The sequence below is a fragment of the Pterocles gutturalis genome, unplaced genomic scaffold, assembly GCF_000699245.1.
Source record: "Pterocles gutturalis isolate BGI_N339 unplaced genomic scaffold, ASM69924v1 scaffold15222, whole genome shotgun sequence".
Lineage (NCBI taxonomy): Eukaryota > Metazoa > Chordata > Aves > Pterocliformes > Pteroclidae > Pterocles > Pterocles gutturalis.
In genome coordinates, this window is record NW_010113033.1 from 75,991 (window position 1) to 92,272 (window position 16,282).

The 16,282-nt window shown below is 40.3% G+C and overlaps 1 protein-coding gene across 1 annotated transcript; it reads right to left on the reverse strand.

The window, feature by feature from the left end:
- Positions 1-1,295: 1,295 nt before the first annotated feature.
- Positions 1,296-4,233, reverse strand: LOC104462386 (rhabdoid tumor deletion region protein 1-like; the record flags this gene model as incomplete). The annotated part of the gene is made up of 3 exons (XM_010074303.1): positions 1,296-1,537; positions 2,527-2,660; positions 4,008-4,233. Coding segments are annotated over 3 exons (602 nt in total), but the record flags the coding sequence as incomplete, so codon positions are not given.
- Positions 4,234-16,282: the final 12,049 nt, after the last annotated feature.

Consider the following 16,282-nt stretch of genomic DNA (forward strand, 5'->3'; position numbering starts at 1 on the left):
TCTGTTCTGTTTATCTCCTCATCTCTGTTACATAGAGTACACAAGGTTGGAAGGGACCTCTGGGGCTCGTCTTGTCCAGCTCCTGTTGGACTAGACTGTAACATTAGGATCAGCTTTCCTCTCACCCCCTCCATCTCACCCCAAAGAGCCCCAATAGCAAAGCTCTTCAGTTCTGGCACAACACTTGCATTTCCATTATATTTGTTAATTTTTGTACTGAAATTATAGATTACAGCTGTACAAAGCTACAAAGTACCAAGTACTAGCACAAGCACAGAGGCACTTCTGTTCCATTCCATTACCAATTCCAGACAGGGGCCAGACCCCTCTTCTGTTGGAGGCAGTGGGGTCTGTCCCCAACAGAGCTTTATCAAGGGCCACCCTAAAAAAATCTTTGACTTATTTCCTTTTACCAGAGCATGGACAGCTACACATAGCAGCCCTGAGCCTGGATCCAAGCACATGGAAGGAGAAAACCTCCCTGTTGAGATCCTCGCCAGCTTAAAAACACAGGAGCAATCACTGCACCGAAGGCTGAGGGAGAGGCTGCTGACATGAGCAGCAAGAGCGGGGCTCAGAAGGGGCTGCAAAGCAAAGGCAGGGCTGTTACTAAAGCTGTCCTCAAGAAGTCATCAGCTGGGGGCTACTGGAGTTTGTTGCATGGACAGATCTTGTCCCAGGGACAGGGTTAGCAGGGTCCATTTGTTAGAACCACGCTGATAAGTATTTGGATATGTTTTAGGCTGGGAAAGCCTCATGATTCTCTCAGGGAAGCCCTCCTATGACATTGCCATTGCTGCTTCTGTGATGATGCTCTAAATGTTTCTAATCCCATGTTCAACAAATATTTGCAGCAAAAAAAAAATGAATTCCTATCATTAGGTCAATTTCTCACCATAGACAAGACTGCTGGAGAGGTTAATTATGAACCTTTCTTTCTAATATAATAAGTTATTGATTAATGTTTGGTAGGCTGAGATTTCCACAGAAAAAAAGAAAGGAGAGAACATTATGAAGAAAACGGAAAGGATCAGTTTCATGTATCACAGGAAAGCCTTGATAACTCGGGAAATAACTCCTAGTGCAGAATTCGAGACTTTCTAACTTTTCTTTTTCCTTATTGTTCTGCTTGTGACCTGCAATACAGATGTGAAACTTTTGACAAATGACTTCTCAGGAGGAACTGACCCAGAGTAACCAAAGAAGGGAGATTTGCTTTTGAAGATGTCGTATAATCATGCAACTTTTACAGCCAAACAACAGAGAGCAGTAGTTCTCTCTGAAGCATCACGTCTTCAGAAAGGTTTCCATCTGATGACACTGATGGCAGTTTCAGCAGCTCTTTTCACTGCCTCATGGGGATCATTCAGACACTGCTGAAATGTATCTGTATGATCCAGGAGTGTCTTGCGGCCCTCGGGTAGCTCAGCCAGCATGGTGAGGGCTTTGGTTGCACTCAGACGGGCTTTGCTGGTTTCCTCAGCAACCAACTTCAGTAAAGGTGGAATGGCTCCAGCACCTAGTGCTGAGAATCTCCCTGTAGAGAAATAAACTGGCTTTAAAATGTGTTGTTACATATTCTCAACGTGCTTTTGAGTTGCTGCTCTCTACTCCCTGCCCAGCTACAGCTCCGAACACCCCAGAGGGTGCAGTGTGAAGAGGCAGGACATGCTTTTCTTTTGAAGACAAAAGCTAGCTGCCAGCTGTTTATATTTTCAGAAAAAAAAAACCCACTTTCTTAATTATCTGCCTTGCACATTATTATTTCATTTGCAAAAAAATGTCTAAGAATATATGAGTCACCGAATGATAGGACAAACTGTTTGGGAGGTGTTGGTGGTGATGATAGATGCCCTTAAGAACATCCTCTGTTCTTTTATTTTTCAAGACACTTCAAACACTGAGATGCACCCCTGTGTTGGCTTCAGAAGCCAGGGAGATGGTTGCAGAGGAGGACTGGAACACAACTGCTGTTATTAAGAGTCTTTTATGTCTAATTACACATTCATCACACTGAAAATTTAGCAGTTAGTATTTCAGTGTCATGTAACTCACTTTGGAGAGCTACAGACCTTATTAATATTCATTCCTCTCCCAGCTGTGAGCGAGAAACTGCCTCCAACCACAAAAAGAGTTTCCAGAAAGTAGTGCTCCTCTCTTGAGGACTGATGATTCAGAGTAGCTTCAGGTATGTGGAACTCTGTCTGGTCTGGACTTGCACGGAAAGTGATCCCCCTCTGGAGGGAAATGACACGGGTGGGGTGCTTAAATAACTTTCTGACCTACTTCAGGTGAATGAGACGTGAAATATATGGTCCCCCCTAGACACTATTGGGAGAGCAACAACAGTTGCTTGAGACAGATCTGAAGAAATGTCCTAATCTTCAGAGTTCCTTGAAGAGCTTTATGGCTATCGGGAACTGAGGACTTGGCGGGGGTGGAGGGGAGGGCAAAAGCTTTGTTACTAAGTTGCCTTAGAATTGGATTTCCAGAAAGTACCCCAACAGAACTGTCCCCATCTCTCACCCTGAGGCTTAACAGCAGCAAACATCAGTGCTCCCGCCGCGCTCGCTTGGACTTCGGGGTCTGTGTCTTCCAACAGGCTCACCAGCACGGGAGTAACTTCTTCACAGACCGTGTTTTTTCCCTCTGGATGCGTACTGTGCAGGAAAGATGGTTAAGTTGCTTTCTTGAACTGCGTCTGCCAACCATGCAGCTCCCCACGGCTTCTCCCCGTGCCCGGCCCCCTGCGGCCCTCCTCCGTTTCATGACAACCGTGCTGACACAGCCCTCCGCTCTGTTCCCTTTGGAGCCGCAGTGTTCTGACTGTTAGACAGATGGCAAGCACCGCTACCCAGCCGCACGGAACAGAGCGGGGATGTCTGTTTGTGCCCGGTGTTTGTTAAATCTACATGCTGACACAGTGCTGATGGTATTATATTTACCTATGTGTGTGGGCTTATCAACTTTTGAGGCTACTTTGAGGTGATGTTTGGAATTTCTTTTACTCTCTGTGGTACACTGGAGATTGGTGGGCAACAGCACGTAACAGGATGTAGGATTAAGGGTGCTGGTGGTCCTAATGGCAATTTAGTTAAAAACCTGGCTGTTGAACCCTATGCAGATTTTAGAACCTGCTAAATTAGGAATCTGCAATTAATTCTTCTCCTAGGACAATCTTCTTTCTTTCTGTCCAGCCTCTTTAATGCACGAGTATTTAACAAGGCCCAGCTACTGCAGAGACCCAGAACCTAGCTGATGTCCATACTCGATGTGCATTTTTGCTTTCTTGCTCTGACTCAGTTTATCTACACTCTCTTTCTTTTCTTGTAAGACCTCAATTTGTTATAGGACATTAGGAAGTGTTTTGTGCCGATTCATATGCAAAATGCGTCATCTGCAGACCTTTTTAAACTAGACATCTGTTGAGCACTTTTATTATATTTTGTGATTGCAGGACAGTGGCCTTAAGTTGTTCCTTTCATCAGTGTTTGATACACAAATTTAATATAAAGATTGCTTTTTCTGATCCATCACTGACGTATGTAGCAGCCTATGTCAGAAAGCTATTTCTGTCCTCAATCACACTGAAAGTTTCCTAGGACTCTTAATTTTTTGAGAGAGAGTGGTTGTCCAAAAATTAATGGAGCTTCTCCCTGCCTCCATAGTGGTCAGAGTCTTGTTTTCACATGATTTCTCATGCAAGAATTTTTTCTTAGCAGTGCTGTACTAGGAAAAAATCCTGATTTCACTGCCAATTCTGAAGACAAGCAGGAGAAGGAATGACATTTCCTCATCAGCATCTGCTTTCTTGAGTGATTTATGGCAGTTATGCTTTTTAGAAGTTTTCTACCTACGTGTGCATTCAGGGTGATGTTGCTTTACATGTGAAATGTGACAGCTCCAATGTGTAGTGGAACACAACGGTAAGCTAATGACATTGATTCACTCATGAAGTGAGTATTTTCTTGGGCTTAAGTATTACTCAGAGATTTATTTTCCTTTACCCAATTTCTAACAGGACCCAAGCTGCTTTGCTTCTGATGGCCACTGATGAGTGTGTGAGCTTTTCCTTCAGGATAGGAATGGCACCAGCTTTTAGAGCTTCAGAAGCCTCCACACGCAGGCAGCTGGAGAGTGTATCTAGGATTAGCTCCTGGATTCTGTCTGACTCAGTCTTCAGTTTGAACACAAGTGAGGGAATCAGACCGGCATGCAGTACACCAACAGCCCCTGGAGAAGGAGGCAGAGAAGGAACATGGGTGAGGTGTGAGTGCATTTACTATTTCTACCTGCATTTTGCATTTCTTATTAGGATCAAAATACATATGGTAACTTATTTCCTTACACAGATGCGGGCTTGAGAGACGGAAATTACTACAGCACTGCTCTGGTCATAAATGCCATCTTAGCATTGCTTCCTCAGGAAGCTTCCCCAACAGTCCTGTAAAGCCATCAACCCAGGTAATAACCAAAATGGCAATTGCTCTCTGTCTGCAGTTTCCCCCACTATACTATTTCTGCCAAAATTACTCTTGTTAAGAAAATACACGAACTATATATACATATGTCACCTTATATCCAGCCTTTTAACTGTTCTCCACATGAACAGATGTGAAGACAAGCTGAGATGTGAGGCTTTAGAGCTAATACTTTGATTCTCCAGTATCATTTCTGTGGGGGAAGTCGAAGTTTTGGAAACTGTCAGCTTCCTCCCACATTTTTGATAGTAATTCTGTAATGGGGAAAATTTAAATTTTGAGCTTTCCAGCAGTCAGTACTCTTGCACTATCTCCTAAAGGAAATAGCATCAAAGGTAGAAAGATTGTAATTTTCCCTGCAAGTCATGTCTTTGCTATCAGCAAGCATCTGATTTGTACCATTTCTTGCACAATACTAAGTCAACACTGAAGCAGCAGTGCCATGGGAAAGCAGAAAGCAGAACGTACTGTCCACGAGTATCTATGTGAAAACAAAGTTCTCCAGCTGTCTTGTTGCTAAGACTGATTCTTTGGTTGCTAAGAGAAATGTGTCTCCTTTCAAAGTGATTCATATATGGTTAGATAAGGAAGTTTTGTGGATAAGTCATCAAGGTATTTTCAAATGGATCCCCACAGTCGGATAAAAGGACAAGTGGAAAGAGATTTTAATGGCCCTTGGTATTGCATGGGAGAAATCCCTCGATAATCAGGTGAAAAGCATCATTCTAATCTAGAGGTTATTCTGTTGTACATATTTCTGAGGTTTTGCTGACATTGAATAACTTCTTATGTTACTAACTTATTAGGATGCACTTTACTAATGTAAATGCAAAGAAGCATTTAGGGGTGTTATTATTACAGCTTTTACTACCTGTGCTACATTTGGAGGTCAGTTGCTGTGAGAATTCAAATAAATAATATGGAAAAACAGATTCAGACAATTCATTCTTGAAGGCTAACAGCATTTTAAAAGCAAGGACTTCTCCTTGTGCCAGAGAGGCAAAGCAGGAAAGGAAAGTGGAAACATGTTATCTTTGAAGCTGTGGCTCTGTGTATCGCTAGATGGGGGGGCTGGCATTTTCATAGTGAAAAAATCCCTCAACCCTATACTTGTGTCCACTGGAGGAACAAAAAGAAGAAAATTCTCAAGGATCAGCTCCAACCCATTCATACCGTCCCCACAGAAGGATGTGAAACAGGAAACTTGCACTATTTGTCTGGCAAAGGACTCTCTAGGAGAGGTCCCCAAGAACGAGGAAAAGCTGGCACAGCTGCCTCCATCACCCAGCACTAGCTCTCTTGACAAGGATTCCAGGTGTTTGGGTTGCAGATTTTAGGTGCAGGAGGGTTGTGGGTGGGTTAGATAGCAGCAGGGATATGGTTGGGAATACTCCAGGCTTGACCAAGTCCCAGGCAGTAGGGAACACACTAGCAAACTGCTCCCATGGAAGCAGCTTAAAGCAGGCTCAGATGACCATAAATCATTTCCAGAACTGGTTTAGCCACACTTCCAAACGGTCTTTTGAAATAGCCTATGAAAGACAAGATTTTTCAAAGTCAACTTTTAAAACTCCTCACAAAGTTTTTAATGAAAAAAAACAAACCTATATGGCCTGCGTGCATGAAACTGGGATACCCAGACTGCTCATACAGCCACAGGTACACTTCTAAATGCTGGGATGCTGTGGAAATCTGTATAAAATCAAAATTTCAGAGGTACAGTTTCAGAGGAAGATTAATGAATTGGAAGTGATAGACTTATAAGCTGACATTCCCTGTAGCAGGCTCCTATTTATTGTACAGTTTCTTTACCAGATGATCTGTGATACTTTTGAACCAAAACCACACCTGCACTACTTGACCTTAAAGTTCATTCTTTCTAGATAACACACTGAATGTAAATGTAAATGAGAGTAGCTAAGAACTGAAGTTTAAACTCCGTGCTCCTCCAGAGCCTTTGTGTAGCTTTACTTCACACTGATACCAGTCTTCCTTGGGGTAGTGTCACATCATAAGCATTTCATCCTATCATTTCAGGAGCAAACACTTGTTCTTGCACAGAGTAGTCAGCACTCTGGCTTGAGCCCAGAGAAGCCATTGCCTCCTCTAATTTAACTTTCCATCTTTCTGTAACAACTATTGCTATACCAATACCTTTCTCGTGCTGGTAGATGTACTTTTTTCTTTGCCAGACACACTTCCATTACTGTTTTTTGCACTTGCTTTCAAATACTTATTAGCCATTTTTAACCCATTTCCATTAATAGTTTCCTGCAATTCCCTCTTTTTCAGGACTTCCTTGCTAACTTATTTCAGTTCTCTTGATCACTTTATCATCATATTGCCAGTACTATCAGCACTCAGGTTTTGCTTCTTTGTGTCTGAGTCTTTTGTTTATCTTCTAATATATTCAACCAATACATTCAACTGGACAAGACTGCTTTCATTGGCCCTCGAGTTTATTCCTTCCAGTTAATGTTTATTGATTTTCTTCAACTTGGTCATCCCTCATTCATCGCCCTTCATGTCTTCTTTTGGTGCTAGCCTTTACTATCGCCCTGCAGTCCTGAGTGCAAAATATACAACAAAGCCACTGTATGTCTTTCTGTTTCAATAAGCTGGCAAGGTAAAGTACAGAGTGTCGCCTCAGGTAGCTTTTATTTTGTGGAGCTATCGAGAAGTATTTGTTCCGTGGTCAGAAATCCCCATGTCACTAGTGGGTGCTTATTTTGTATGAACACACAGGCTGTTTTCATTTTTTTAAAATATGTTTTACTTTACCAGGTCAGGTCTCTGTACCAAGAGCTTTCTTATCTGCTTGTTTTTGTCCAGCTGTCCTATCTGCAATGCTATCATGCTACTAAAGGGAGCTTCCCAGATATAAATATAGAAACAAAGATGAATTGTTTGACCTTGTCAAAAGCCTTAATGTGGTGAAGAGAAAGAGGGTGGAGAGGAAAGGCCACCAACAACAACAAAAAGAGACCACTGAGACTGAAGTTTCCAGGTGGAAATTCGTCATGGTTTTCCCAAGGGAGCCAAAGGGTGAAAGGTCTGGGGAGGTAAAAGGGAAAAGGGAGGAGACAGAAGCAGCGGAAAGTTGTGTGAGAGTCACTTGTAAATCAGAGCAGTCTCAGATCCTTGCATCTTACTCAGCCAGCAATAGGAGGGGAAGGTAAGCTGGCATTTCTAGTAGTCCTATACTGAAAAATGCACCCGCATCCTCAGGACGTTGACTTTTCACTAAAATACTGCCCTGTCAGAGGTGACTTATTTATTGCAGAGAGTGTTCTAGATACCATGGGCATAGTGAAGTAGTAGGGAAAAATGTTTTCAAAATGCAAACAGTTGCATTTGCAGTTGCATAGTTAACACCATTATTGATCTGTTTTTCTGAGAATTTGTGATCTTCCCTTGGGCTGCTTTTTATCTGAGCACTCATCTCTTTCTTCTCATAACACTCTGGCCATCCTCATCCTCCCTTTCCAGGCTCTTTTTTCAAGTAGGCCCAAAGAGGAGTTGCCATTTATTCTGTATGGCTGCAGGGCATGTAAACAAATGAAATTTTGCAGAAGACAAAGGAGTCATTTACAGTACATAACAGTGGTGTTTTGTTTTGGTTTTCAGTTACATAAATCAATTAAATCACATTACTAATCCTTTTCTTTACAAATGTCGGGCTTCAACTCAAATGTTTGTTTCAGTATGAAGCAAGTGCCTCGTGCACAGACAAAAAGCGATGTACAGTGTACTATAACATAGATAATATGTAAACACAGATTCTATATAATACAAATGTTCTGTTAACACCTACGATGTCTCTTTGCTATGTCACACTATTTGAAATGCTTGGTAACGCATTTCTCCTTATGAAAGGGGCACACATGGAAAAGAGAAGCAGAGCCAGACACAATCGGAAGGAAAAATGCTGCCCATCATTGTGGTGTGCTACCAACGCATCCAGTACACGGCGGCTATGAAACGCCGGGATGGGAGCTCACCAACTGTGAGTAGCCAATGCGGCTATGAAACCCCGTGATGATGGGAGCTCACCAACTGTGAGTAGCCAAATGATCCTGACAGTCTCTAGACCTAGCAGCTCTTGCTAGCACTGCAACAGTTTAGCACCATTTTAGGTGTAACAAAGTGTTTACTAAACTAGTGAGTGCTTTAAAAATGCAGTGTTTGTGTAATGTTTCCTTTCTGGGTGACGAGATGACCCCAGCACACCTTCCTTAATAACTCCTTGCTCACTGCTGTTTAAGCTGAAAAAAAAAAATTATTCCTTAGACTCCCTGAGAAGATTTCTGAGTCACCAGTCACAAGAGGATCGTTTGAGAACTCTGCAGTACCTAATTTAATGTTAAGAGTCAGTATTTTGAGTCTCAGTGCTTCCAGCATGAAGGCTGTGTCAGGGAGTAGATTAAATACACCACTACTATAAACCTGGGCTGAAATTTCTTTCTGGTAAGTTTGGAGCAGGAGGTAGACTACATTAAATGAAATAGAACTCACCTGCCTATATTCTGTCAGCTTTATCAAGCCTTCTAACTCTTCTTGCAACAATAATTCTGTCTTTCAGTGATAATTTAACAGGAATGAGCAGTAGCATCCCAAAGGATGCCTATGCCTAGAGACAAGGAGTATCTCTTGTCTAAAGGACCGAGAGGTGGAAAGTCCCTGTTTAAATGAACCAAAGAGATTCAAGGATATTAAGAGAACTGAGGAACACACTGCAGATACTAGTATCAGACTAGAAATAGTAAACAATTCTAGTTCAAACCACTCAAAATCTGTGCTTTGGCTAAATGCGTTTATCTTATGCCAGCCCTAGGGATTTACCAGGTATAAAATCACAACCTTGATAGTAGTGTCTGTCATATCCTCACTAAAAATACAATAGCTGTAAACTTTATAAAAGTGTTATGGGATCTGCTTTTGAAGCCACTGAGAATTTTCCAGTACTAAGGACTTTGAGATGTTATCTGAGTGAAAGACATAATAGAAATTAAGGTTATAAAAATATTAAAAAGTCAGCAGTTCCTTGGAGAAATAGATAATGTGTCTGCCTCTGGGATCCTTTAAAAATCCAGAATGTTTCCAGTATTAACAAGGAACAGGCAAGACTGGTCCGATAAACAAGAGGTTCCTAATCCTTAGTAACAATGAGACTCCTGCACATTTTGGTTTTGTTTTTAGAAATTTTGCTTTAGTGTGTGTCAAATCACAATATCAAAGCACCACTGAAAATAATTAACATAGAAACTAAGTATAAACATTGATATTTTTTGCAGTGTTTTTATTTTGCCCTACAGAACTCTAGCTGCCTGCACCTGTCAAATAATTAATCCTGAAGTTTTCTGAATTTGCAACTTACTTAACATATAGATACTCTCATGATAATCCTATATATCTAAGTGTGTGAATGCATGTGCATACGTATAACATGCATCCTACTGATCTTGCATGCGTATTGGTCACACAAATTAGGAAATTTCTTGGCTTTTATTTCTCTGACAAAGAACCTTTCCCTTATTCAGAGAAAGTTTTTTTTAAAAATTGTAAAAATTAAAGACTGAAAATAACCCAGAGGGTTTTTTTTCTTGTTCTTTTGGATGAAGAAGGAAATGTCATCCTGAAATTTATTAATTTCCGCCCCAGGGAAGACTTTGCCAAAATGCTTGAAGGAAGGAAAACAATCTGACATATGTACTACTTGCGCCAAAGTCCTCAGATTTTACTGCAGAGAAAATTAAAGCCTTGAGATAACTACTCCCAAAAATCTCAGCCTCAGACACTGAGATGCTACTCCACTTCAGATTTTCCAGGTCAAAATTTGTCCTTTTTTTGTGCTGGTCAGTAATGGAGACATGTAGCTATGAGATGAGACTACAATGGACCAGTGCAGCCCTTAACCATAAGAGACTCTGTGACATTCTGCTTCCACAAGTACCTGTTGTTAAACAGAGCACTCACAGAAAACAGTGAATTTAGTGTGTATGACACATAGGATATGGTCAGAAGAGAACCCGGACTGGCACACTCACAAAGACCAACTTAAATACTGCATTTTATACTTTATACCAAGTATGTGCATCGAGAGTGTAAAAGTGTTAACGATTACTACAGCAAGTTACAGTCACAGAGGAATTGATACTGTAAGGGGAACACGACATTATCAGTTTGACAGAAGTTCATATGATTATTACTGATGTTGTAGTAAATTTTAGAGGTTCCTATGGAGAAGGAAGGTCTGCTCTGTCACAGAGGCTTGTTGTAAAGATGCGTGAGAGACAGCTCATTTCCTACACATATTATTGTCTATCTGGACAGGGCAAAAGGAATGGATGGGAAGGAAACAGGCGAAAAGTTGTTTCAGTAATTCTTCAGGTCAGCTGAACAGCTGATAAATCATTAAGAGCCAGTTCACCACCACATCCATTCCCTTGGTGCTGCTGCTCAGCTGGTGGCCACGCTCAGAGGGGAGGGCTGCAGGCTGCTAACCCTCCTGGTTATCTTTAACATTCACCTTTTGCAACTAGTGACTTAACCTCACATGTGCTCAGATGTAAGAGAGCAGTCATGTTTTCAGTTTTGTTCCTTAGGAGGAATGTCTAATTAAGACGGTGAAAGCATTCTCTGAACTTCTATAGCATAACTGAGTGGCAATCAATCAGAAACAGAGGTGTATGAAAGAGAAAACTTCCTCTATAGATTTGATTATACTACTGTCAAACAATAAATAAAAATGAGGGCTTAAAGGAACAAAATATCTAGAATTAATTATGTGTCAGATACTGAGGAATTTCATCTTGAACATTAACATAAACTTGCTTTGAATATACGAATCATTGCACAGACTGAAAACTGAACGGGCTGAAAGACTGCAAATAGTGGCAGAAGACAAAACGAGGACATTAAAGGGAACATTAGTTCAGTCTCATTGTAGAAGCACTTTTTTAACTTTATTGTTAGAAGGGTTGGGGAGGGCTTTTTTTTTTTTTTTTTTTGCCACTTTAAAAACTGACTTGATAGAAATTTCAAAGAAGGAATTGGAGAAAATGTGGTCTTGACAAATCCACTGCTTATATTTGCTGATCTGGCATGCTGGCAAAGTTGCAGGAAGTCAATTTTATCCTACAGTTGACACTGCTTACACTGGTTCCAAGACGAGTACAACTGAATGGTTAGAACTGATAAAACCTCTAGGAAAAGAAGAATGCAGTACTATGGGTGGGTGAAATCCTCTTCTGCTTCACATGGTCTGGCTTGGCAATTTTGTTTGAAATGAGAGTAGGAGAAACACATCTTGATTAGAACGCCAGGCGCAGATGGCCGCACGACATGAGCGGAGCTGCACGGCAAGGCAGACCGATTCTCTGCTTTCCACTCAGACCTGCTGCTTTGCAGATCCCACGTTTTCCAGGGGAAGCCATGTTCTTAAGGAAAACTACTTACACTTCTCAATGAAAAATGCGTTCTGTTCTGAATGAGGTTCTACAACAGTGCTTTCCCATATGTTTTAGTCTATAATTTATTTCCAGCAGTGAAAAATGCCTAAATCTTAATTGAATACAAGACTGCCAAGGTGTGGGCTGCTTTGAGGATTTGTTTTCTGAAGTGCCTCCCCAGTAAATGCTGCTTCTGGGTAGAGAGCCTTATTCCTCCAGTGAGCTGTAAATCACAGACGCTGGCTGAAGGGAGTCTGTCACAAACAGGCACGTCTTAGCAGCATACACATTTTCTGCTTAGAGATGCCTTCCTGAATGAGGCTCTCTAAGTGAGTGAATGAAGGTGTTCTTGCAAAAGGCCTTTTTTTATAATTTATTTGGAAAACAACTAGTGTAGTAGGACCCAAGTCACAACAACAGTGAAATGAACCTGTTACTTAACCTGGACTAAAATAATAGGTCTGGCTTCTGTAAACATGCCAGATGAAGCATAGGCACTTCAACAGTACAACTAATGTGCTTATCTTTAAGAACATTATACGGGGTGTTCAAAACTCCATTAAACAGAAATAGAGAATCATATTTGCAATAATTATAACAGATACCAAAAACTACTTCATCAGCTGATAGAAACTACTGCCATTTTAATATGGTTTTAAAAATAACATTGTTCTAAGTAAGTCTGAAAACTACATTAATTGAAAGAAAGACTTGATAAAGTGTTTATCAATTTAATCAGTTCATTTGTTAGGTAAAGTTAGCACAGTGTGCTTTGCCCATTTCATTGATTCCATCATCCAGTTAGTTAGAATGTGATTCAGATGGCTAAATGTAGGTTTCTAACATCATTTTAGTACCTGAGGCATCACTTGGGACTGACAGGTATGACTTAAGACTGACAGGACACTTGGACATCTCTGGGGTACAGCTGGAAGCCAGCCCTTGAAAGCTGAAAAAGTCTTAGAGACTTAGGTGGAGGCTGAATTGCTTCCTAAATCACTTCCATTTGTTATTTTAATTGATCTTGTGCGTGGCATTGACACAGCAAAAAATTTTAAATCACAAAAACCAGCAGTCACATTTATGCAATTTTCTACTAGTTTATCACTAACATAGTCGTAGACCAAACAGGTTTTTTACAGTTTTTCACCCCTCTGTCTAAAAATGCTTCACAAAATAGGTACTGGTCAGTTTTTGTGTATCTACTTTGTACTTCATAAATGATCACCAGCTGGTAGATGAATGTATGTAATATCTTCGTTGTTTATGTAGATACAAAATTACCTGCAGGCCTGACATGGAATCGGTGTATAATTATCTCAACTAATTACTTAGACCTGACTGCAGTATTCCAAATTTTTACAGAACTGCTCTGGCATCTAGAGTCCCCATAGTAACGCCACCTGAATGTTTCCTACATGAAGTAGAATTATCACGTGTAAAGGATACAAGGAAATGCGAAATCTGATTATAACATTTTTCTAAGTATCTATTAAAAATATACATAATTCTTTTGAGGCCCCAGTTTGATACTTCTGCAGCTGGCAAGAACATCAGTGACAAAACCAAAAATATTTGAAATAAATACATTTCTTCTTTTTCTTTGTTTGTTACTGCAAAAATGAAACAAAACCTAAATGCCTACCTGTATCCTCAAGTGGGAGAGACCTACTTTCAACTCACTGCTTCAATGAATATTTTATCATTCTTACAAAGTGGAAAACCTTCAAACAGGAAGACTGCAGGAGGGAGGAGTGTATCCCAAGAGTAACCAGTAACCTGTTGCTCAGACCACTTTACTAGGAGATCTGAAGCTGGTGCTTTTTGTTTTAAAAGCTTTGGTTTCAAAAAATTCCTGTCCCTGTTTAATTGCACCTCCTTGGGTGTAATTCCCAAAGGATCCAGATATTTTGATCCTGGGTGATTTTGTCAGTTGCTCACGCTTCACAGATGTTTTGTTGTATACTTTACTAAATGATCTCCACTTTCTTTTGGGGTTAAAGTTTGAGGGGGTTTTGTTTGGTTTTGTTTTCCCCATTCCTTTGCCCTTAAGAGTGAATAATGAGGAAAGAATACTGTAATGATCCTTTTAAAAAAAACCATAATAATGCAGCCTTGAAGGATGAGTCTTTTACTAAGAACTATCCTTTATCTTATTTCATGGTATCTCTGTCTGTAGCTTTCTTTTCAGGGAGGCTCTGAAGGACTTGAGGTCCATGTATCCATCACAAAGCTGAGGACAAGTGAGGACTGCTCTGTAAATTAACTGCACCGGAAAGCCAGCATATCTTCCAGGGCTCCAGGTGAGTCTCCAAGCAGCTGCCCACCAGCTGCTGGATTTAATGCCTGTTATTCTCAACTCGGCTTCAGTGGCAACTGCAGATTCAGCAGCTGAGCCAATGACCGTGAGCTGCGAATACAGTAGGCATATAATAAAACCAAGAAGGAACGTATGTAAGGCACTTAATATCTTTAGGGTTTGGTTGGCTTTTTTTCTTTTTAAAATTTTTGTCTGTTGAAAAACTAGAGGAGCCCTTCTCTCTGGTTACATTGTGGTATTAGCTGTAACTCATTGTCTGGGTTCACATTCTCAAATGTCTCCCGTGATTTGACCTCACAGGAAGTGTAAACAGTTCATACTAAGTTAAATCCTTACTTCAAGGATGTGAGAAGAAGATAAAAGGTTGAAATTCTGGTAGAAAGTGAATTTTCATCCTAGATGATAAAGCCAAATGAGGTCAGGCTGATACCACCTGCTGGAAGGTGCATTTTTTTTCCCCAGTCTTACAGTCACAGGTACAAAGCAACAATATGCCAGATAGTTATAAATATCAGATCCCAGTCATCTGTACTTGATGCTATTTTAAACTCTTCCACGTGAGAAAAATGGTTAAAAATAAAAATACAGCCTTTTCATTGTTCTCTAAATGTTCTGTTCAGTTCTTCATGCTCAAACAGAATCACAGATCTGTCTATAAATATCTAACCCAGATCTACAATTACTTGTTAAAAAGAGGGTGTTTGGTAGGAAATTGAATGAAATACAAAATGTCTTTTATTATATTTTTATTACAGACCAGATGTGGCCTCTCAGTTTACCCTCTATCATTTGGAGATGTACATTCACCAAGAACACTGAGTATGTGCATATAAATATTTTGATGTTGTCATGGTATAATAAAGGGTAATTGATTAGAAAATTCCCTATGGGATTTTCCACTTAAGAGCACATTTCTGTTGTAGCACTATTGTCTTCAGACTAAACATGTATGAATGCATCTAGTTTGATTGATTCCAAACAGAAAGCAACAGCAAACAGGCAAGGACTTGGCTTTTGGACCAGGAATAGCACTGGCCAGCTGAGGGAAACTTGCGCAGTTAAGGGTTCCAGTAGGCTGCGTGTTAGGTGTTACACCTCAGCAGTCAAGTGCTGCTCCCTTCAAATCAAAACCTGCTCTGATATGGGAAAAATGGTGGCCTGCCTGACATGGCAGAGGGAGCAGGAATCCAGTCAGATCATCACAGTTCTCTCAAATTACTGATTCCTATTTCCAGGCAAAAAAAAAAAAAAAGCAAATTATTCACTTTCAATATGTATTGGTGTGTTTTCAATCCATCCGTATACAAAGATCAACATTCAGAGTACTGAGCTAAAGAACTGTTTTTATATACCATTTGACTTTGGCATTTAATCACCTTTATATGCAATTTTGAGACATATATTTATCTTCAAATTCCTGTGGGAGCTTAGCTACATGCAGTGCAATCGATGCATGCTGAAAGGCCCTAATTGAGAATTTCTGGTGCAGGACAAGGTGAGACTGACGAAAACTTAGACATATCTGCTGATTCATTTTTTAGATGAGTTGGGTTTTAACTCTGCCATTAATCAACAGCAACCTGCCATACTGTGGTGCTGCAATAATAACACCTGGGCTTCTCAGAGAAAGACCCCTTCCATTACTCATGTAATTCCTTCACTGACAAATTCTGATCTACAGCTAGGTGCCTCCCTGAAAACTGCAAGAAAGCATTTTGTTATATCAATTGAAAATACCTAAAACTGATTAATTCTGTAGAGAGCATGTGAACAATGATCTACTCAGGATGATGCTAGTTGATGCTGTTATTTCTGCCAAAGTCAGTTAATGTGTGGAAGAAGCTTTTTCTCACACATAAAGTACTATGCTGAAGATACGTGTAATGTGACAGTTTCTATAGTAACTACTTGTTCTTTATGGATTAGCACATTAAACCTGTACACCTTGTTATTGTTCTTTTATCCTATTATCTAGACTACTCAGTTACCACAGATACATTTTTTTATTCTATTCCCTTGCCAAATAACTT